We start from the raw sequence: 23,527 nt of genomic DNA, 5'->3' as shown, positions 1-23,527 counted from the left end.
CCCTTGAACCTGACCATACTCCTGACTCTAACCCTAACCTAAGGTTAACAATCACTCTAAACCTCACCCTAACCCTAACCTAATCTTAACACTAACCCTAACTCTAACCTTATTCCAACCCTAACCCTAATCCGACCCTGACCTTAACGCTGACCATAGCCCTAACATAAGTTTAGCAATAACCCTTAACCTCACCCTAACTCTAACCTAATCGTAACACTAACCCTAACTCTAACCATAAACCAACCCTAACCCTAACCCATAACCCTGACCCTAACTTAACTTTAACAATAACCCTAAACCTTACCTTTACCCTAATCTAGGCCTAACCCTAAGTCTAACCCTAAAACAACCCGAATCCTAACCCTAACCCAACCCTGACCATAACCCTAACATAAGTTTAACAAGACCCTAAACCTCACCCTAACCTAATCGTAACACTAACCCTAACTCTAACCCTAATCCAACCCTAATCCCAACCCTAACCATAACCCTCACATAAATTTAACAAGAACCCTTAACATCACCCTAACCCTAAGGCGAAGTTATTTGGGTTTCCCTGATGAAGACACAGATCCAAAAGCTGGTTTTTGGAGGTTCTTCCCAGAGTGTTTTCTCTCCAGAAAGCATACAACAGCCATCTGCTCTTCAAAAGCCTCTCAGTGAAATGAAGGCCCTGGAGCCGCCAGTCCTGGCCCAGGCACAGTGCGGCCTGTGGTATTCACCTGCCGCCATTTTGGAGGGCACCACACATCACCCCGAGGGGCCGCACTTCCACCTGCCCGCTCGTTCTCCACCTCTCGCTTGCCGCGGGGGTCCCCTCCAGCCCCGCGGCCACGGCCATGTCCCCCGGTTCGCGGGGCACTGTCCCTTTAAGACACCCGGGAAGTCGGTGCCGGGCGGGGCGGGGCGGGGCGGCCGCGCGTGCGCAGAGAGGCCGCGTCCCACGGGGAGAAGAGCGCGCGCGCGGATTGGGCGGCGCGCGCCTGTGAGGGCTCCTCCCCCTCCGCGCGTGTCACGTGACTCGGCGGCGGCTCCCGGCGCGGTGGACGCTGGAGGCCAAGATGGCGGCGGAGCTGGTGGAGGCGAAAGTGAGTGAGTGAGCGGAGCCCCCGCCCCGCTGGCGGGGCCTGGGCCGGGCTGGGAAGGGCCAGGCGGCTGCCGGCGAGGGGACCGCGAGCGAGCGGCGCAGCCTCGGCACCGGGCCCGGCGGTGAGAGCCGGGGGGCGGCGCCCCGGGACTGCCCCCCCACACACACACACTTTTACCTCAGGGGCTGCCCCGCCCCGTTCCCCGGGCCTGCCCGCAGCCCCCGCCGGACACCGTCTCTGTCTCGGCTCGGCGACACAGGGGCGGGTGGGTCCCCGGGGCTGACGAGCCGGGCCGGGCTCTGGCCTTTCCGGCAGTTAATTCCCAGTGATTAATTAGCGCAGGTGGTTTCTCCTCGCCGCCCGGCGGATCTCCCTCCTCTGGTTCCCGGGCCCGTCGCCTCTTCCCTGCGGAGCCCTGGGCCGGTCGTGCCCGCTGTCCGGCCGCCCCTCCGCGGCCGGTCCCGGGCTGCCCGCGGCCGGTGCGGGGGCGCGGAGCGGAGCTGTCCAGCCGGGTGGGGACGCGGAGCCACCGCGGCGGGATGAGCGGTGCCCGGCGCTGGGGCAGAGCCCTCTGTGCTGGGCCGGGCTGTGCAGGGCTGATGTGAAATGTCCAAACAGCAGCTGTGTCTGAGGGCACGTTGTGCTTCTGAGGTGTCTCGTGGGCCTCCTCGCCCTGTGGTCCCTGCTCTGCTGCAGGTTTGTTCTTGTCCCTCTTGTGTCCCCATTCACCGGCCCAGGGAGCCGGGACTGTCCCGCTGTCGGTATGTGCCAGCGCAGAAGCTTCAACCCACAGCATCACAGGGAAGCTGAGGGCGCTTATGGGGCAATGCCAGCGGATGGAAAGTGTTTAGCGCCTGTGGGATCAGCTCCTCAGGGAGGTTGTGGCTGGGTGGCTGCAAAAATAAGATTTGGAAGAGTCTTGTTTTAAAAGGCACAACCCTCTCCCTACTCTGGGGCCCCTGTTGGTGTTGTGAGGACCCCTCTGGAGAAGAGATGCTTCCAAGGTGTGGTGGTTGCCCCTGTAGCAGGTATTTGATGGGCTCTGTGCTGCTGACATCAGGCTCCTCGGGGGAGGAGTGGACTTTAGTGTTAACAGTCCTGGTGGTTAATCTGATTTCTCTGCTGCTCTTGCTATCGTGCAGGCCCAAGCCTCAGTGACAGGTTTTCTTTGTCTGAAACTTGTTCTTCTGTTACTGCTCAAATCTGGTTGTCCTTCTGGATCTGACACCCTTCTCTGTGTCAACTGCAGAAGGCTGTCAGCTCAAACTCCGCTTTACGCACCAACAGTCCCAACGGCCGCTGGTGCGGGAGCAGTGAGGGCAGGAGCACCTGTGTGCTGCTCCTGTGGCTTCACTGCTACTGCAGTCTTCAAGTATTTATAATGCCTTGATGTATTTATCCTTTCAATTATGCTGTTTGTCTTCAAAGTGCCTCAGAAGGGACAATGCACTTTACATTTTGGGGAAAACTGACATTCAGAGACTAGATTTCTCCAGTATTGTACAGGTGGTATCTAGTGAAGCAGCAACATGAATCCAGATCTCTTGAATCCTGACTTTCTGGAAATTAAAGATCTTTTCTCTCCTCTTTCAAGTTATCTATCTTTTTTTCTTCTCATCAAAGGTATTTTAGGACACATCACGACTGCCAAAAATTTTAACTGCAGCCAGTGACGTTTGTGTAACATCTTTTGGGCTTCCAGCTTAAATGACAGATTTCATGAAAAAGGAGAAAATAAAATGACATTTTCTCTATAGTCTTAAATCCCATACATGCAAAAGTGGCTGTTAAATGTTCCTGGAGTCAGTAGTAGCTTTCTCAATTTAAAATACATAAATAAATCATAGCTGGTTTATTCCAAGAAATTACAAGATTACTATTAACTTCAACAGAAATCTGACTTTTATGCTTTGTTATTATTTAATCCCCAAACAAGAGTGGAATATAGGTTGGGGAAAAGAGACCTGCTGGGTCTCTGCTTCTGGTTTGTTTTTACTGTGAGACAGCTGGGGTTTCTTCTTGGATTCCTGTGTTTTCCCCAAACCAAGAAGGCTATCGAGTGATTACCTGTCGAGTATGTTTTCAGGGCAGCTCGAATTTTCGAAGCCGTGTACTTGATAAGCTCATCTTGCGCATTCATAATGCTGCTTTGTTGTGAGAAAACTGAAACATCAGTCTCGCCAGGCTCTAGCAGTAGTTTTAACAGAGATAATTTCTAGTGTTAGTCTAATGGGAAGTTGCTGTATAGTGTAGTATGGTCTTTGAATCGGTTACAGGCAAGAGAGTAAACTTTTGAAGATGGAGATAGTGGTTTTTGTTGGGTTTGGTTTTGGGTTTGTCTCTGGTTTTGTTTTTTACTGCTCATTGAAACACCAAAATGGATCGTACCAGAGCAACAGCAAAGGCAGCTCCTGGCTGCGGCCATGGCGGGGCACTTGGCAGAGCACCCAAAGAGAGTTCAGACACATTGTTCTCATGGGAACATGCTGCTCTTTTCATTAGCTTTTTAATATATTTCCATAGTCTAAAATATGCAATAGTTTTTATTTAGTTATCCTGTATGCATAAGAAGGATTCTGGAGAGTTTTTTGCCTGTACAGGTACATTGAAATACAGTATGAAACGACTGCTGTCCCCAGTTCACTTAAATATCTTCCACCTTCCGTTTCACATTTCTTTTCTTTCTTTGCCTTATGCTTCATTTTAGACGAAGCTTTTAATGTAGCTCTCTCACCCGAAGGTGCCTGGGAAGTCTGGATGCTTTTAGCCTCTGTACTAAGGGAGCTGATATTCCACGTCTTGTGTGGGACCTGCTGCTTGAGGTGTTTTCCTTTGTGGTCCCTCTTTCTTCCAGTCCACGAGGATGCTAAGCATTTATCACAAATTATTTTTGAGTCATTCGATGACTGTCATGGTGTTTCTTGGATTGTGCTGATAATTTCAATTGATGTTCTCTGCATTTGCTTTACTCAAGCAAATACCTAAGAAATGGGATGCTAACGCAGTGAATAACAGTTGATTTGAACAGAAGATTTGATGTCTTTCTTATAAGGGATTTTTTAGTATTTTGGATTCTAGTTATAGAATATAGTGCGAACTGACGCTTTGCCTTTTTATAACCATAAGAACGTTTTTAATTTTTGTATCCCCTAGAACATGGTGATGAGTTTCCGAGTCTCAGATCTTCAGATGTTGCTGGGCTTTGTTGGCAGGAGTAAAAGCGGACTTAAACATGAACTAGTCACCAGAGCATTGCAATTGGTCCAATTTGACTGCAGCCCCGAAGTTTTCAAGAAAATTAAGGAGCTCTATGAGACTCGCTATGCCAAGAAGAGCTCTGAAGTGGTGCAGCCCCAGCCGCAGCAGCACCGCTCTCCCGACACACTCTCCATACATTCGTCGTACGACCGCGGGAGTACCGTTGCTCGGACTTCTATCTCCACGACTAATATTGACTATCCTGTGCTCTATGGGAAATACCTTAACGGACTGGGAAGGTTGCCACCCAAAGTTGTGAAGCCTGAAGTTCGGCTGGTGAAACTTCCCTTCTATACGACCCTGGATGAACTGTTGAAGCCAACAGAATTAGGTGAGTTTTTAATAAGCCAGCGTGTGTGTAATGGGCTCGGCTGGAAGACAAAAGTGGAACAGGTTTAAGTGTCAGGAAGGTGTCAGTGTTTTCAAGGATCTGTGAAGTCATGTGATGGAGGTGAGACTGATTCATGTGGTGATGGATGCCTTCCTCTCCCTCCTCACTTCCCTCATGATTAGACTTTAAAAAATCACAGAATCACAGAATCATTTTGGTTGGAAAAGACCCCCAAGATCATCCCGTCCAACCATCCCCCAGCCCTGGCACTGCCCAGTGTCCTGAGAACCTCATCTCCATCTGTCCAACCTTCCAGGGCTGGTGACTCCAGCACTGCCCTGGGCAGCCTGTTCCAATCCCCCACAGCCCTTTGGGGAAGAAATTATTCCCCAGATCCAACCTCAACCTCCCCTGGCGCAACTTGAGGCCGTTTCCTCTGCTCCTGGCGCTTGTTCCTGGGGAGCAGAGCCCGACCCCACCTGGCTCCAAGCTCCTTTCAGGCAGTTCAGAGATCAGAAGGTCTCCGCTCAGCTCCTGTTCTCCAGGTGAACCCCCCAGGTCCCTCAGCCGCTCCCATCACACTTGTGTTCCAGCCCCTCACCAGCTCTGTTCCCTTCTCTCAACTCGCTCCAGCACCTCAAGGGCTTTTGTGGCCTGAGAAGCCCAAAACTTCCCCCAGGATTTGAGGTTTGGCCTCCAGTGCCCAGCACAGGGACAGTCTCTGCCCGGGGCCTGCTGGCCACACTAGAAGCATATTTGTCTCTTTTTTATTCCCTTGCTGTAGAACAGGAGTGTGGTCACTTTGAGATGTAATTTGAAAGCCCATCGTGTGTGGCTGTAGCTTTCATATCCTTCCTTGGAAATCCTGCTGTGTTGCACATTGCAGTCTTTTGCTGTGAATCATAATCTGTCTTCCATCTCTGTAACTTGGCAGTTTATTGATGGAAATCTTTCTGTGTTGGTGTCGCACCTGTGCTAAGCAAGTATCCTGGCATATTCTATGCTAATGCTATTTTTTCAGTGCTTAAAATACCTGACCTAAAGCCTCCAATGGATGAAAGAGAGTGGTGCACACATCAGACAGTATTTCTGACTTATTTTGTGCTTGTCACAGTAATTTGTGCATGATGCTGTGTATTTGGAGGGGCAGCTAGGAAAGCCAGAGGTGCTTTTTCTCGCCCTGGGGCTAGGAGACTGATCTTCATCATTATTGTAATTCTGAGAAACAAAGTGTATTGTTACAGATGTTAAATATTATCTTGTAGTGAAGACAGTGTATACAGAGAAGTATCGGTGTGATCTGCGTCTCATAAAGTCCATGTGGTAATATCAGGCTTCACTACTAAATGAACCTACAACTTGGGAAGCTGGTCTGTCTTTGCTGAAAAAAATGTTTGATCTGGATTGGAGGAAAAAGAAAAAAGGATGAAGATATTGTGCATCTTCATTTGGAGGCATTAAATATGTTAATGCTCTGACGGTTTAAAAAGTCAAGGGGTGACTGCCAGTGTAAAGTTAAAATATTTTAAGTGCTCTTTGGGGAATGGGTTAGTTCAGTGTTCAGTGTGGGGTGGCATTTCTCAGTCAGGAAGGCAAATACAGTCTTTGGAAGGAAAAATTCAAGAGGTGAAAACATCCAGAGAGGAGAAAGCTTGGGTATACTTACTGTGACTAACAGAGTTTGTTAAAGGTTGCCATTAAATCTCCTACTTCAGATCAGAACCGAGGTCTCATTAAATTTAGTATCTCCGCTCTGTTAGCTGACACCTCCCTCGGGTCAGCTAGTTCCTCACAACATATTTGCCTGGTTTTTCATTTTGATGAGAGTTTTCTCCCTAATGGGGGATTGGTGATGAGGAGCTGGGCTTGAACAGATGTTTGGTCCTCGTTGTCCCAGGCAGCTCTTGAGAACCTAATGACATCTTCTAAACACTGGTTTAATTTTCCCAGCGTGGTGGCCTTCCTTCTGCCTGCGCTGATGTGAATAAAGAAGCATTTGTTTCCCTGTAAAACTGGGGTTATTTCAACACTGTGGTGGTATCAGCTGCTCCCCATTGCTACCTGGAACAGCCATGTGCTGGAATAACTTTGACGTTCAAAGTTCCACTTGTGTGGGGCTCTACTTAGCATGGAAGGATGAGAAAATAAAGCACTCTGTGGAAAATGCAGTGTTTTCCCAAGCAGAAGCTGCACCAATTCGTGTTTTGTTGCCCAGATTTCACATTCTGTGTTTGGACCAAGCAGAAGCTCCTTGTCAACCTCAGAAACTCGTAACGTGGAAGGACCTGAAAAAGAATGAAGATCTCAGATCCATTTAGAAACACCTAGCCGCTCCTGTAGTTCCCCATTTCCTGAGGCTACAAAAGAGGTATTTTAAGCATATAACCATGGTGGGAGCAGGGGAAGCTTAATTTGTATGTTACAGACTTCAACTGGAAGTGTCTTTATTGATGAAAAGGCTCTCTCGTCTATTTGAGACGATTGCTTTGAGATCGAAGGTGAGGTGGGTGATGCCTAATTTAGTCTGTAGACAAGCGGATTCCCTGAAGAACTATCAAATTTCTGTTCTAGTTGTAGACAAAGGTGGCTTCAGCTAAAAGCAGATTGATTAGATCCATTGCAAACCAGCTAATATCTTGTATTTGGTGACTGCACGCGCAGTTTCAGTCAGTTTAAGTACTGAGTTTAGCATCTAAGTTATCTACATGAAAACAACTTTTGCCTCCACTTTCTGATTAGGTCTAAGGATGTCAACATGAAAGAATTCTTCCATTTTACAGAAATCTCCACAACTCTCTTGGGTAGATAAGGCTTAAAATTAAGATTGATCAGATACCTTCTTAGAGGGAATGAATACTAATTTCTTCCCTACATTGTGTTTTAAGGAGCTAACAAGTGGAGTATTTGTGTGAGCTCTGTGCTATCTGACCACCTCGCTGGTAAGTGTGCTTATCCTCTGGCACCTTTTGGGGGATAAGCAGTGTGACTGTAGTTACCGACAGTAATTCTGTGCCATAAGGAATTCTGAATGCTATATTTTTGTTCCGAATGTTGGCTGTGACAGCCCGTTCTCACTGTGGATACCGAGGCTTCTGCTCTTCTGGAGATGTGCCCAAGGTGCAGCCATGGGGCAGAGGTCCTGCCACTCTCTGTGTAAACAGTATTGGTTTGGGTTTGTCTGTTTTGCTCATTCCTGCCTTACGTCAGGTTCCTCTTCTGCTGTGTGAAGTAGCAAAGCTGCTCCAGCCCCCTCCTCTCAAGCCAGAGTTCCGTCAGGGCCACCGATTTTGTGGCAAAGGCAACTGTGTTCCCCTGGCTGCAGAGCAAGCACCGGCGCCTTGGGCGACCTCCAAGGAATCCCTGCAAAAGCACGCACTCAAACCGTTGCTATATCCACCTAAACAAACTGCAGTCCGCAGTAAAATGAGCATTTCTGCTGCTTACGAAAATGAAAGATGCTATGTGGCCTCCCTAGGCCTCCCGCGTGAACACAAACGCCCTTTGGTCTAGTCGGAGTAGTTCCAATAGCCAAAGAGGGGGAAAAAAACCCCACCAAAACTGTATATTGTATAATGCCCTGTGGTGGCTGTTCTGGAGGTGTGGGGATGGGAACTGAGGACTCGCGATAAACTCCTCAGCCCCACAGAAACCTCCTGCCGGCAGCTCATCTCCAGCTGCTCTGCCTTTGGGGTCTCCATGGTGGGCACAATATAATTTCTCTTTCCTGAGGGTATATAATGCCTTTAGCGAGTTTGACCAATAAGTATAATAGTGAAGAATGTTATCTTTAAATCCCCTTGGTGCAGGGAAACCTGCAAACCCTGCAGTCAGTGCAATCCTTATTTTGCGTGGTGCGCTCGAGGCTGCCAGCTCAAGAACTGCAGATAAGTTTGGCTTCTCAGGATGGGAATCCATCACAATTACCTTGAGCTAAAGTCTGGAATATGCTTTGCCAAGTCCTTTTGGGATTTGGAAGTTTTCTGTCTTGACTCATTCTGTGAAATTGCTGATGGAGCTCAGTCTTAAAAAATTGATTTTCCTGCCATTGTCAACTGTTAACATAAATTGATCCCAGCAGCTGTTGGACAAGTCGTGGAACTGAGTTGTGCACTGAGGGATCTGTCCTGGGGAAAGGATGTAACTCAGTTATCTTCTAATATTTAGCTTTTTGTTGCTGGTGGCATCCTGTGCCGGTGCTGGTCAGTGCTGCAGGCAGGCGCTTTGATTGTGAAAGAAGGGTGAGCTGATAAGAATGCAAAATAAAATGTGAAGAACTGATCAGTTTTCCTAATCAGGTTTGCTTTGTCCTTGTGTAGCTCAACAATCAGGACAGTGTGTCTATAGATGGCTATTTAAGCAATAGTATTAAAATGATTTTGTTGTTGTTCTTATCGTTCACTGCTTTCTAAAAATAAGCCCTTGTGAAATACTTTTCAGTGGTTGTTGTAGTCAAGAGATATTTAGATGGAAGGTGGAATTCACTTTCAAGATACCTTTAAAAATGTATTTCTGAAAGCATTTCTTGCACTTTTAAAGCTGAATTATCAAAGGGAAGTACCTGCAGTCAGTGAATCAGATTGTCCCTGTGTCTTCCAGGATCTGAGCTGCTGTGGGTTTACCTTTCCTTCATCTCAGCTTGTTTTATCACTTCCAGTTCTGTGTTTATCCCGCAATTTTCACCTCCTGGAGGCCTCGACTGCAGTTGGGAACGTGCACTGACCATAACATTTAGTGTGTTTGAATTTAACAAAAGATACTAAGCAGAAGTTGTAACATCAGTTTTCCCCGCCTCAGGCTTCATTTTAACCACCTTAAATGCATTTGATCTTGAAACTGTGAATGGCTAAAAGGCCAGTGAATGCTGGGTTCTCATTGAAGTGTTCCCAAAAGCAGACTGCTCCAACACCGGCCTGTAAACGCACCCTCAAGGTCATGTGTCCCGAAGTCACGTTTTGTCTCTTACAGCTGTTTTTTTGTGCTGCTTTTCCATTATCTAAGCTGAACTTTGTTGGTTTTTTTCTCCTTTCTTTTCCAGAATTGGTCTGATCAGTCTGGTGGTTTCGTGCTCTCATGTCATGCACAGATCTCTTCTTACACTTCTTTGAGTTCTAGTCTCCACACTGTTGCCACTTATGGTTTGCTCTCTATGAATATACGGTTGTTGGCTCATTGATTGTTTGAGGGGAGGAAAAAGAAGGAAAAAAGATTGAAAAAGAAGACAAGTTCAAATCTACTGTGTACCACCAGTGTGCAGAACAGGCCAGCAATAAGTGAGCAAAGCTCTAATCAACAGTAGCTTAATAAAAAGTATGATGATTTGAGTTCCTGCGCAGCTGTATGGGAGAAAACAAGACTTGGAAATAAACAGTTCAGAACACACAAAAATCACTTTGTGCCCAGCAATGTGAGGAGCTGTAGATATTGTTGGTTTGATGCATGGTCTGTTTCTTATCCCCTCTTCAGTTCCACAGAATAACGAGAAGCTTCAGGAAAGTCCATGCATTTTTGCATTAACACCAAGACAAGTGGAGCTGATCAGGAATTCCAGGTACTTCTCATGATGTATTAACAGCTCAAGAAAGTGTCACTGTTTAATTCTCTGTGGAACCTTTTGTCCCCTGCAAGGAAACGCAGCTTGAAGACATGAGCAGATAGGCGACTTCTCATGTAAAGTAAATAGCGTTGAGGGAGGTGGGAGGTATGATTTTACCCATCAAAGTCCCTAAGTTTCACTTCTGCTCCTCTAATCTTCCTTTTGAATAGCAGAATTACACAAGAAAAACGACATGAAAGTGTCGATGACCTAAATTCTGTTGAGCTTGTGTTGTGAATATTTACATATTTTTTTTCTTTGCGTCAGAAGTTCAAGAGCTATACACCTAATGCTGTTTGCATCTGAAAGAAAGCTTCCTGCTTGTAAAGATACTATAGTAACTGCATAAGAAAACATCCTGCACCAATAGGATTTACCCTGACCTCTGTCCTGGTGCCCCTTTTGATTCAGACAATGAAAGGCCCAAGAGATGTAGTGCAAAGCACAATGATGCACAAGAGGTCCTCAAACCGACCTGTAAAACCCCCAAATATTTCTCTTTCTGGTAAAATCACACTGTTATCATAGAGTCAGAGACCAATGATGTTTCCTGAATATCCAGTGCTTGATTTCTGTTGTGATCCCAGTAGGTCAAGAGGAGTAGTGCAGGGGAACCTTTTGAAGACTTAACAGAAAGGAAATTATACACTACAGAAGTCTTTAAGGGTGATAAATAAAAAACTCCAACATGTCGTAGCTGATTCTTGACACTCTTTTCTTCGTATATGCAGATTTGTGAGACAAATTCCACCGTCAGTAACATAACTTAAATATTTCGCAGCAGGAGTTTAAAGACTCCTAATAAAATACCCTTGTTCTGGATATCTTGCTTTCTTGGTACTGGTTGAAATCCCATTCTGAATAGCAAATATAACAGTTGATTTTTATCATTTTGGCAGTGGTTTGTGTGGTTTTGGTTGTTTTTCTTTACATAATTAATCTGAAGTTTCTATTTCTCATTTCATTTCCTAGGGAGTTGCAACCTGGTGTGAAGTCGGTTCAGGTCGTGCTAAGGTACGTCTGGGTGTGCGGTTGGTCTGCCATCAGGTGCAGAGCGGGAGGGAATGCATTACCAAAAGATATTAGCTTTCAGTGTGGTTTTTGTAGCTACAGCAGTAACTTACAGCAAATTGTTTGTTCACATGCCTAACACAAGCATCTTAAACTCTGCTTTCTAACCTCCTCCTGCGTGTACTGCTTGAGTTAGTGCTGCGGTAGAGAATGGCAGCGTGTCCGATTTGGCTGCCCAGGTATCACAGATGCATCTGGTGAAATGAGCTGGTGAAATTGGCTTTGCCATGGGCAGACGAGGGAGCAGGGGATGGCGTGGCGATGGTCGGCTGTTGGGGCCGTTGGTGTCCAGAGATCTTTGAACATCCAAACAGCGTGGGGATGCTGAGGGACGTGTCGTTTCTTTCCAGAATCTGTTACACGGACACTAGTTCTCCTCAGGAGGATCAGTACCCTCCGAACATTGCCGTGAAAGTGAACCACAGTTACTGCTCAGTGCCGGTAAGTCAGCTCAGCTGGGAGCCGCGACATTGCAGCTTTGGAAGGACTTGTATAATTTCGAAGGAAATTGTTTTCCTGATGAATGCAGACAAAAAAGCATAGTATAGAAGTGTGTTGCTTAGTTTAAAGCTAATTTTCAAGTGGTTTAGCTCTGTTGTTAATAAGCTGTTGTTGCAAAAAGTCTTGATCTTTCTTGCTTTGTATTTGGTCTGACTGTTCACCTCCCTTCTATCCCTCTCCTTGAAAACCATGGGTGAGTAGAATTTAGTGAAGCTGTTGAATAGATGTACCCATATAGAAGCATCTGGAGTAAGAAAATATAGATGGATATTTAATCTTTCTGCCTTTAGGGCTACTACCCATCAAACAAACCTGGAGTGGAACCTAAAAGGCCCTGTCGTCCCATCAACCTCACCCACCTCATGTACTTGTCTGCAGCGACCAATCGCATCACCGTCACCTGGGGGAATTACGGGAAGGTACATGCCAAAGGAAACCGCGCGAAACTGCACCAATGGGCACCAAAGAGCAGCTTTGCTCATCCTTTCCCTTCTCTCACTAGAGCTATTCCGTGGGGCTGTACTTGGTGCGGCAGATGACCTCAGCAGAGCTGCTGCAGCGGTTGAAAACCATCGGGATCAAACATCCAGAACTCTGCAAAGCACTGGGTGAGTCTGTCTGCTCGTGAGGTGGCTTGGAGTGGTCGGCTGAATGCCTGATAGCCAGGATGCTGGAATCGTGCTTGGCAAACGCTGTCACATTTTATACAGTTTCTTTCCTCCAATTGTATGAAAACACCTTTTATTTGAACAGACTTGCTAAGCTGGGTGTCAGTCGTGCGAAATTGCCCCAAATCTGCGTGCAAGTGCGGCGCTTCTGCAGCGCGTGGTACTCATGACTCTGCAGAAAGTCTGAATCACTTTGGTTGGATTTAGGATTTGTCTCCAGGTCTGTCGTGGTGAGTGCCGCTGTGGGCTGCTGTCATTCTGACGCGAACGGCTTCATGCCTTCACCTGAGTAATTATGAGCTGACGAACGTTACCACAGCATCTCAGCCTTGACCTATTGCCAAAGGAGATTTCTGGAGCGAGGCATCCTGGTGAAAATATCCTGCTGCCCCAAACCCCCATGAATACTCGGGGCTGGCAGTGGAGTTTCACCACCAGCACTTTCATATGCGTTGAGAGCTTCAGAGGAGAGATGATCCCAAGAGATGCTTATCCTAGGCTGCTCAGGTAAATCATCACGGTATGAGGCAAATGCAAAATGTTGAAAATGAGGGGAAATTACCTTTCCAAGGTGGAATCTGACTTACAGCTCACGAGAGTCTGGAGGATTTCCAGTTATTTAATGTTACTGGAGAGAGTATTCTTACTATTCTGCATGGGAGAACTAACACCATGGATCTTGAAGGTCTTTAAAACATACTATTCAGATCATGGACAATTCTTACCAAGCAGAATAAATGTGATCTTGAAGGCAGATGATGGTTCATAGGGGAGATGATGATGATTTCAGGCATGTCTGGTCTCTGGATGCCTAACGCACATTGTGGGACGTGCTGCTGCTTCAGCCAAACTTTTGATCTTTGTGTGAAGTGCAGCGTTTCTGCAGCAGACACTGTATGTTTCTATATCTGTGTGCCGCGCCAAATAGTGTCCGTGGCTGTTGTGATTGTGTCAGACCACCCTGACAGCCAGCACTCCTCTGTGGACATAAGAAATTAAAATCTCTGTTAAATATCCATTCTCAAAAGCCAGAGGCGCTCTCTGCACTCCCTTTTTCATTTTTCAGCAGCACCGTGAGTGGCTTGAGCAGAGGCTGGTTTTTGAGTTGTCCTAAACTGCAGCAGATTTATTCTTCTCTGATGCTTCCTGAGAGCAGGCTCAGCAGTACCTGCTGTTCCATTGAAGCAAGCGCTTGCAGGATGGCTTCTCAGGCCGAGAGCGGCAGACAGAGGTTTCCAAAGTGATTTTCTTGTCTCCTCCACTTGGTAACAAGCACCTGCCTCCAGTTCTACTGAGTCAGACAACCAACAGATTTGGTTGTAAAACCAACAAGTTGCGTTTGGTGACCTCAGATTTAACCGAATAGGAACGTCATCTTGTTTCGCTTCCTTTGGCCTGTTCCTACTTGGAAGCTGTTTGGACATCTGAAACCATAAAGCACGAGTAGCTTGTAAACTTTATGTTGATAGCTCTGGTGTGTTTTGCAAATGCTTCCATGTCCCTCAGTACTCGCTAAAGCCGCCCTTTGCCTTCGGCTGCATCTGGGGGCTGACTCAGCTTCCTTTGCATATGCTTCTGTTGACTTTACTATAGGAACATTGTCTGAAAACAGAGATGCTTGCATACATGGCCGTGGATCAAAAAGTGGTCTTAAAGCAGCTTGATTTTAATCAAGAGGTCATAGAAAATGCCCATTTCTCTGTCCCGTGAATCGTAGTAATTGATGCGCAGAGAAAGCCCTGACAAAGAACTTTACAAAAAGTTCAGCTTGGGTGAAAAGTCTCGTAATGTGAAGAAAACGCCACCAAATCTTGTAATCTCATGGGAATTTCAGATCAGAGAAGTCACTCTCTGATTAGAGCTGTGTGTTGCAGAACCACGTGTAGCCTCATTGTCTGGAGACATCTTGTTATGATCTGAAAAGGTCAAAAGAAATGGTTGATTTGCTCCAAAGAGAAACGGCGATGGAAGCATCAAAGGCCTTTTCAGACAGCGTTGTTAGCAGCAGCTGCTCTTCAGGAGTCGGGGAGCACTTTAAACCTCATTTTCTATGTTGATTCCACACCTTGATGCAGGACCTGCATGTGTGAGACCTGCTGCTCTTTTTTATTTACCTCCAGCTCCTCTGGATTTTCGTTTCAGGAAAGGGGTGGGATTCTCTACCTCCTTTCCTAACATCCTCATTCCTCGCAAGCACGCGCTGGCTCGCCGCTGGTACCCGCTTCTGCTGGCTGCTGTGCTGTCCGCCCCGCGACCTCTGACTCTGCTTGTGGTTCCTGTGGAACACTCTGCTGGGATAAACGAGTTGCTCAGCATATAAGCTAAAGAGTTACAGTGCTAAGAGGAGGCTTGTTGGATGGGGAAATGATGGGATATGTTTGGTTTTTTTTTTTGTCAATTTGACTATCCCATCTTTGCTAAGTTCAGGGGGGGTTTCTCCCAATTCCTGGGTGCAGGCCGTTAACCCTCTCCTGTTGCCACTGATCTCAGAAGGGAATAAAATCCATCATGCTCATGCTAATAACCAAATAAGCCTGAACTGACGTCGTTCCAGAAGTTTTGCTGTGCGTTAGAGCTCTGTCCATCCACTCTTACCCTCCCTGTATGTGAGTGTCTTAGTCCCCTCTGAAGAGGGACAAAGTTAATTCCCAGTTGGCTGCTTTGGTATAACAACATGAAAAAGCTGGTCGGCAGCATGATTTCCTCTGCGTACTCCTGGAAACAATGAACTGCCTCATCATGCAGAAGGTTTTTGGCCGGCCGAGCAGCGTCTCTCCTGAGCTCTGCAGGTTGCGCAAGCCTGGGCCGATTCAGCAGCTTCTGTCCCCTGCGTCCTCTGTCCCTGAGCGCAGAGGTTTCATCTGTGGGCAAAACGGCTCAGCCAAGGGATGTCAGTGAGCTGCTCAATCTGTGCTACGTGTTGTTTCCAGTTTGCATCTGTTAAATTTTATGCCCTCTATTCTTCCTGCAGTAAAAGAGAAGCTGCGCTTGGATCCAGACAGTGAAATTGCCACTACGGGTGTTCGTGTCTCTCTTATCTGTCCGGTAAGTCTTTGCAATATGTTTTAGTTTGTTTTTGTCAAGAAACCCTGCTTTGCTGCCAGCCCGGCTTTGCAAACTAAAGCACGTTTTAGCTTAGAACTGTCTGGCGATCCGTTGGGTGGGTTTTATCGCTGATCTTCTGCTCTTTGATTCAACAGCTAGTGAAGATGCGTCTGTCTGTCCCGTGCCGGGCAGAGACCTGTGCACATCTGCAATGCTTTGATGCAGTCTTCTACCTACAGATGAACGAGAAAAAGCCCACGTGGATGTGTCCTGTGTGTGACAAACCAGCACCCTACGACCAGCTCATAATTGACGGGTGAGTGCACACACTTCTCTGTCCTCAACCCCTTTCTTTTCTCCTCTGGGTGCAGCATCTTGTCTTTTGCTCTGATTGAAGTTCACCTGGAAACAAAGTTGGAAGCTTATTCTGCTGGCGTGAGATATTCCGACTGTCTCTGCCATTCTTAATTTCCGGATTACATTAAATCATTTTGAGAATCGAGCATTTACCACCTCACTCTTTTCATCAGGCTGATGAACCCGCACAACTAACTGTCTTGGCTGACAGATATCGTGCTGCATGGAATAAACCACTTCATAAGTGCCTGATAAAATGATTTTGATAGGAAACATCCTCTTGTTTTCTTGTCAGTGTGAGATGCTCTTCGGCTCACAAGCAATTCTTGGCACGCTGTAAATTTGATTGGGGGATCTCTTCTGCCAGCTGTTAAACAGAACGTCCTGCCTTTGAGACAGGGGTGCAAATGCAGTATTTGGAAAGATTTTTGTACAGTCTGTGACTGTTCCAGTACAATTTCTGTGGCCATTATGACTATCGTAGTGTCAGGGATGGAAAGCATGTCTCAATAGCAACGATGTCTGTGATTTATGTGCATATAGGAGGGAAAAAAGCAGGAGTTTCAGGTGCACTGGAGGGACAGAATTAAAATGCTTTGGATATATTGTCCAGGCTGGAGGTTTTGTGGGTCCATCCAGGTTCCCTGGGCACAGGAGAGAATTAAAGCAAAGTAAATTCCAAATAGCATTCAGAAAAGGGCGAGGCAAGAAATTTGTCTTTGAGCCCTTTCAGGAGTTACCTGGCTGTGAACTGGGCAAAGGTTCCTATAGACTTGTCGTCCTGGTTTTCAGTCCGTGTGGGAACGGTGTTTCCCACATCTCTGGACTGGAGTTAGTTTGCTCTGTCTTCTTACCACAGAGAAGACTCTACAAACCAGAAGATCTCCCTCTCCTCGCGGCAGAGCTGGCAGAACGAGCCGTGCTGGCAGCAGGGACCACCTGAGGCGAGGCAGAACGCTGGCGCTGGTACCCGTCAGCTCCAGAAACACGGACTCCAGAGGCTGTCTCTAAAGAGCACAAGAAATTGCCCATCCTTTTTTCCAGGAGTAAAAGAAGGAACAAGGAGTGAATTAATGGGACCAGTAATGTCCACCCAGCCACCAGATGAAGCTTTGTTGCCTCAAAGCACAGGGGAATGTGTTTTATGGGACTGCTGACATACACGGTGGTGCTGGCCAAGCTGAGAGCAGCCCTGGGGACCGGTGGAGCGAGATGCGTGCTGCTCAGCTTCTGGAAAACCTCCGCCACCCTTGTGGCTCCTATAATTGGCCTCTAACACAGGTTTCCTCAAAAGTCAGGGGGGTTTAGAGAGAAGTTGTTGGGGTGCATCCAGCTCCCTTGGCTCTCAAGGCAGTGGAGTGAGCAGAAGCACCTTGGCACTGTATTTCCAGGGCTGGACTGATGATATTCAGGTCGTTCTGCATTTATAAGTACCAATCTGATCCAAGAGCTGTGGCTTTTTAGTCTGAAGCAGCCTCAGCATAGATAACCTGTTTGCTTTGTCCTCTAGCCAACACCAACAGGAAAATCCAGTTCCTTTGTGATCTCTAACAAGGCTGCTGAGACTGAAGGAGAAGGTACACTGGGGGGTTAAATTGTGGAACCTCCACAGGTCAGCAATGCATGAGGAGGAGGAGAAGGTCGCCACTGCTGAAGGCTCAGCAGATTTCTCTGTCCCTGCTCTGCAGGGTGGGTTTTTGTGCCAGTTCTGGTTATCAACGTCATCTTCAGACCTCCCTGAGCAAGAGGGAACCTGGCTGTCCGCTGCCTGGTGTTAGTCAGAAAAGGGGCGTAGGCTCCTGAGCAGGGCGGTGGTTGGTGGAGTCCAAGATCTCCTGGGCCTTGTCAGCTCTTTGTGGAGTTGCAGCTTTGGTGGCTGCTCTGCTGGATGTCGGGACCAGCTGTGGAAACGTGGTTCCTACTCGAGCTGGGAGGAAGCAGAACCTTCCTCCCACTGCTGTGCCACCAATGGTTTTCTTGAGCATGTATGATTTTTGCTGTTGGCTTTCCTTTATACTGAAGGGAAGTGCTCAGTTCCAGAAGTGAATTAGGCCTCGCAGAACAGCAGTTCCAATCGTGTGTCCAAATAAACACCCCAGGCAAACATTGGGACGTACCAGAACAGAGTGCCCTGTTTCTGAGCCAGAGTAAGGCCTTCATTCTGCTTAGTGTCTCTGCCATGAGAGATGCTGACATTGAGGCATTGACACTATTTTCGTGGTTTATTTTCTGTTGAGGGATGCTGCTTATGTTGTTTTGGTGGCTGCTGTGGAGGCTTTGGGAAATAAACGTAGGAAGGAGGTGAAGTGCTGCTTGTTGGATGGCGCCTTTCCCAATGTCATCGCGTGTTTTGTCCTTTGCTCACACCTCGGTGTGGCTGCACCTGCACCAGCCCTGACACAGCTCGAGATGGGGCATCACCGATACCACGGACTGGGGAAACTGGGTGAAGGGGCAAGGCTGTGTTCTAACAGCACATAATTAAAATGTTAGTACATGGTTTAGGTATGTTGTCAAAAGGACTGGGATGGTGTGCTCTCTCAGAACCTGTACTTGTTTGATGGGAAATAAAACAAGCCCTGGAGCACGAGGGGTCTGCTCGGCAGTGCTCTGCTAACACCGCATTGCTTTTACATTTAGGGCTGTGTAAGGTGAAGATCCAGGTTGATGGCCCGTCACTAGATGCACTCTGCTGATCGCCTCGAGCTTAATTGATGGCATCTTTTCCCCTGTCCAGGCTTCTGTCAAAGATCCTAACAGAATGTGAAGATGCGGATGAAATCGAGTACTTGGTGGATGGCTCCTGGTGTCCCATCAGAGCTGAGAAAGAGCGGAGCTGCAGCCCTCAGTGTCCAATATTAGTTCTAGGTGAGTATCTCTGGGGCAAAGACTTGAAATTGCTGTAGGAAGCACAAATTAATTGGAGCACAAGTGTGATGGGAGCGGCTGAGGGACCTGGGGGGTTCACCTGAAGAACAGGAGCTGAGCGGAGACCTTCTGATCTCTGAACTGCCTGAAAGGAGCTTGGAGCCAGGGGGGTCGGGCTCTGCTCCCCAGGAACAAGCGCCAGGAGCAGAGGAAACGGCCTCAAGTTGCCCAGGGGAGGTTGAGGTTGGATCTGGGAACAATTTCTTCCCCAAAGGGCTGTGGGGCATTGGAACAGGCTGCCCAGGGCAGTGCTGGAGTCACCATCCCTGGAGGGCTGGACAGACGGACATGAGGTTCTCAGGACATGGGGCAGTGCCGGGGGTGAGGAACGGTTGGACTCCATGATCTTGGGGGTCTTTTCGAACCAAAATGATTCTATGCCCCTGTTCTAAGTACCACACGGCCCCGAGAGACCACAGGTGTCAGACCAGGTGCCCTCACTGCTCCTCTCTCTCCATCCTCCTCTCTCAGGTTCTTCAGATGTGAACGGGCTCCTGCCCACTCCCAACGGGAACGGCGAGAATGGCAAGGCTGCCGCTGACGTTGTGGATTTAACACTGGACAGCTCATCATCGGAGGAAGAGGAGGAGGAAGACGAGGAAGATGATGACGATGATGAGGGACCCCAACCAAAACGACGCTGCTCTTATGAGAAGGGTTTAGTTTCTGCCTGCTGACTGTGGAAGCAGCTCCGAAAGCTCAGAACGGACAGACTTGAATACTCTGGTGCTTATTAAACTGGAGGAGGGGGAGAACGTCCTCTCCCCCCTCATCTCCCTGATCTCCTTTGACTTTCCTGTTCCAGATTAATCATTAAAATGAGAGTTTAAAAACAAAAAAAAAAAAAAAAGAAAAAAGAAAAAAAAAAAAGGAAAAAAAAAATCCACAGAAACAAACCATTGAGCTGCTTCTTGGTTGGAAAATGACCCCACACACAAAGCCTGACCCTGGACTGGAGGCTGAAGGCTGAAGGAAGGAAAGTGTCTTAAGCGCGGCCGGCGGGACCCACAGCTCTCTGGGATGGTCAGACCCGCCGGGGTTTCAGCTCTGTGCCGCAGGACATCCGGCTCCCCTGCATCTCCAAAGCTGCGTGCATTTTTATTGTCTTGTTAAATAACCATTCCTTAATTAATCTAAAGGTTTTACTGGACGCGGGAGTCCGGGGTGGGGAGGGAGGGCGAGCGGGGAGACCGGGCGGGCGGGCGAGGGGGGTTTGTATAACCCAGCGAGCATAGAGGGGGGTTTGTAGGGGTGGGACGGGTGGCACGGGGGGGAAGAGCCGTACGATTGGAATCGCACTGTTCTAGCTAGGAGCTCCAGCAGCTCTGCACCTCATGTAAAGAGACACGTTTCGAATCTTTGAACCTAACCCCAAGGTAACGTAGAAATTGTGCGTAGTGACTCGTTTTAGTTGAGCAGAAGCCATGGGGGGAGGGGGTGGGGCAGGAGAGGGAGGGGCTCGAACCACAAATCTGTTGTATTTTTGAAGTGCAATAACTTGGTGTTTTTGAAGACTTAAAAGGGCTGCGCGTTCCCTTTTGGTTGCGGTTTGTTTCTGGAGGCGGTGGCGGTGACCTGCAGGACGGCTGGACCCTGGTGCTGCGCGGAGGCCGCTCGGGCCTCCGCCCAGTGCCGGGTCGGGGGAATCTCAGTTTTTTTTAGCCAACTACCTCGGTAAAACTCCAATTCAGGTTTGTTTCGGTGGCAGCGGCGTGGCCCCGCTGGCAGGGCGAGGACAGAGCCGGGACCCCCCGCCACGCGCTCTTGGCCTCGGGACTTTCCGCTTCTCCGTTCGAGACTTCAGTCCCAGACCCAAAGCCACTGCAATGCTCTCGGTGGCACAAATGTTGTCGTTCGGTTTTGGGTTTTGTTTGGTTTGTTTATTTTGAGTTTCCAAACGGTTCGACTTTGTCGTAGCGAGTTCTCGTCGTTCACGTTGCGCGAGTGGCTCCGCTCTTCCCGCCGGGCTCCGCCGGGCTTCGGACCTCGCTGGCTTTGCTCATCTCGAGATGTGAATCAAACCAGGTGAAGGGAAGCGGGTTGTTCTTCTTCCAGACCCAGGGGTGGAAACAGCAGCACCGAAGCGCTTGTTGAGATAAAACACAGCGGCTGCTCTCTGACCAGCACAAAACCCACCAAGGTCCACCTGCAATGATTTAAAATCCTTGTTAGTGACTTGCCCGAAAAGCAAAGAATTCTCCTCTAAAGCTGCTGGGCAGGAGCTTCATCCTGTGGGGCATTCGGAGGTTTCCTCCCCACGTTGTCCTGTTTCTCGGGGATCCCCAAACCCCCGAGCTGGGGGTTCCGGCTTCACTTGTGCTGCTCGGCCTCCCCGTCAAACAAAACTTGAAGGCAAGAGATGGGGATGAAACCCCCGTTTATCCCCAATCCTGTTGTGTGACGCTGGGGCCGGGGAACCGCAGCTGCTCCGCTGCTTCCAGAGCAGAAATAAGGGAAACCCTTATTTCTGTGACTTTGGCTTTTCCTTATCTTCCTTTTCCCTTCTGGTTGTGCATAAGCAATATGTTTTCAGGCTGAAACAGGGGCGGGAAGGGGATTCAAACACGCACACCTGGGTAGAGCTCAACAGTTCAGTGCATGGAGCCTTGTGCTTCGCGTCCCGGCCGCACGGGAGCTTCGGAGTCCAGTTTTTCGCTAATACTTGTATTCTAATTTAATTGCTTTTAAACTTTCCAGGCCAAGCCCCTGTTTGGAAACATCATGCTTCTGTTAGTGCTCTGTTTGCGTTGGCCAGCTCTTCCTGTACATATGTTGTTTCTTATATCCCGTTTCTTTCTTTTTTTTGTAAAGAAAAGAGAAAAAACAGAAAAAGAAGATTATTTTTCTTTCCCTCACTACACGTTCTTCAAAGTTCAAATTATAGTGTTTGTTAAATAAAATGAAAGATTTACATTTAATTTGGTGTCGCTCGGTTGGGGTTTCACTCTGGGGTTCACCCCAAAAGGGGCCTCGGGGGGTGTGTGTGGGGCAGGGGGTCCCCGGGATTTGGGGACCGCTTTGAATTCCTCCACCTCCAGCGGATTAATCATTTTATTTATGAGGCTTAAAGGTCCAAATCCCGCTAAACCCGGGGCTTTGCCAGATAAACAGCCTGCTTTGCGAAGGCAGCACGTTTGTGAAAACACAATTAGCAAACCCTGTAATCTGCACTAATTACCGGGCCCAAGGTCTCCCCTGCGGCCGGCGGCGCGGGGACCATGGGGGACGCGCTGGGACTCGGGGGACGGCGCCCGCCCGGGGGCTCCTTCACCATCGCGTCCCTGCTGGCCGAGCAGGGGCCCCCCAGCCCGGCGCCCCCCATCTGCAGCCCCCCGGGCGCCCCCCAGTCCCCCCCAGAGCCTGGGGACAAACCCCCCCAGTCCTACATCGCCCTCATCTCCACTGCCATCCTGTCCTCCCCGGAGAAGAAGCTGCTGCTCTCCGACATCTACCAGTGGATCATGGACAACTACCCCTACTTCAAGAACAAGGTGAGGGGCCACGATGCTGGAGTGGAGACGTTTTGGGGGGTTTTTGCTCCGTTTTGGGTGACAAACTGGGAGCCGAGCCCAGGGTGCTGGTGTCGGGTGGGGACGGGGTGGGTTTGACTCACCACATCTCCGCTGACCCCGATCCGCGGGGGACACGCGTGCGCCAGCGTGCGGATCTCGGGATGATTTCATGGGGTGCCAGGACCTGGTTTCTCCAGGCGAATTGGGCGCCGTTCACTCTGGTGCCTACTGACGGCGCCTCTCGGCCCAGGAGAAGAGCTGGCGCAACAGCGTCCGCCACAACCTGTCTCTCAACGAGTGCTTCGTCAAAGCCGGGCGCAGCGACAACGGCAAAGGCCATTTCTGGGCCATCCACCCCGCCAACATGGAGGATTTTGCCAAGGGCGACTACCATCGCCGGCGGGCCCGGCGGCGCATCCGCAGGTCAGCGGGCTGGGGGGGCCCGTGGGGGGGGTCACGGTGGGAATTTGGGGCTCAGGGCTGACCCGGGTGCTCTGTTTCCCCTCGCAGGGTGAACGTCGGCTACTACCCCCAGTACGCCCTGTATGGCCTCGGCTGCTGCTGCCCCTGCTGCCCCCCCGCCCCCCCCCGCGCCCCCTCTGGCCCTGCCCACGCTGCCCACGCTGCCCCTGCCTGTGTCCCCCCCGCGCTGCCTGCCCGAGCGGGGCTGGTGGGGCTGGGGATGGGTCCCCCCTCCCCGCGGCCCCGGGCCCCTCCAGCCCCAGTTCCTGTAGACCCCCCGTGCTCAGTGCCTGGACGGGGCCCCCCCAGAACATGGGGCAGCTCAGGATGTCACCAACCCCGTGTTGTCCTCCCCTATCAAGCCAAGGGGTTGCGTGTGACCCCCCCCATCACCAATGAAACCCAATGGGGCCAGCGCCTGAGGTGCATGTGTCCCCCCAACACCCCCTGTCCCCATCCCCCAGTGGGGACTCCCCACCCTCCCTGGGGTCCAACCTCAGCGGGGGACTCACTGCCCCATGGTCCCTCCACCCCCCAGCCCAGGCACATATGGGGCTTAACCCCCACTCCCCCCAGCAGGCCCCTTGCCCTAATTATTTTCTTACTAATTGTCCCTGACGCCCTTAATGAAAATCGCGGCTCCCAGGTGTTAAGTGGCATTAGGGCGTCTCGCTAAGAACGACGACTTGGCCACTAAATCCCAGGAGATA

The 23,527-nt window shown here is 49.2% G+C and overlaps 1 protein-coding gene across 2 annotated transcripts; it reads left to right on the top strand.

Moving 5' to 3' along the window:
• Window positions 1-1,037: 1,037 nt before the first annotated feature.
• PIAS4 (protein inhibitor of activated STAT 4) lies at window positions 1,038-19,993 on the top strand. 2 transcript variants are annotated; one of them, XM_080359268.1, is made up of 11 exons: window positions 1,038-1,091; window positions 4,245-4,680; window positions 10,144-10,228; window positions 11,246-11,287; window positions 11,695-11,785; window positions 12,136-12,264; window positions 12,348-12,453; window positions 15,485-15,558; window positions 15,798-15,874; window positions 18,653-18,783; window positions 19,315-19,993. In XM_080359268.1, the coding sequence occupies exons 1-11, from the start codon at window positions 1,065-1,067 to the stop codon at window positions 19,518-19,520; spliced, it is 1,404 nt and encodes a 467-aa protein (XP_080215394.1). In that variant the 5' UTR covers window positions 1,038-1,064; the 3' UTR covers window positions 19,521-19,993. The 2 variants fall into 2 exon arrangements, with proteins under 2 accessions (XP_080215394.1, XP_080215393.1); XM_080359267.1 differs by having other exon boundaries at window positions 15,714-15,874.
• Window positions 19,994-23,527: the final 3,534 nt, after the last annotated feature.

Source organism: Nesoenas mayeri (assembly GCF_963082525.1).
Source record: "Nesoenas mayeri genome assembly, chromosome: 25".
Classification (NCBI taxonomy): Eukaryota; Metazoa; Chordata; class Aves; order Columbiformes; family Columbidae; genus Nesoenas; species Nesoenas mayeri.
This window is presented reverse-complemented; position numbering and strand designations above follow the sequence as displayed.

Excerpts from the sequence above, each read along its gene's own strand:
- PIAS4 (XM_080359267.1), top strand. The coding sequence starts at position 1,065 with ATGGCGGCGGAGCTGGTGGAGGCGAAA. Across the intron at positions 12,454-15,484 it reads AGAACTCTGCAAAGCACTGG|TAAAAGAGAAGCTGCGCTTG; the intron begins GTGAGTCTGTCT and ends TTCTTCCTGCAG. Across the intron at positions 15,559-15,713 it reads GTGTCTCTCTTATCTGTCCG|CTAGTGAAGATGCGTCTGTC; the intron begins GTAAGTCTTTGC and ends TTGATTCAACAG.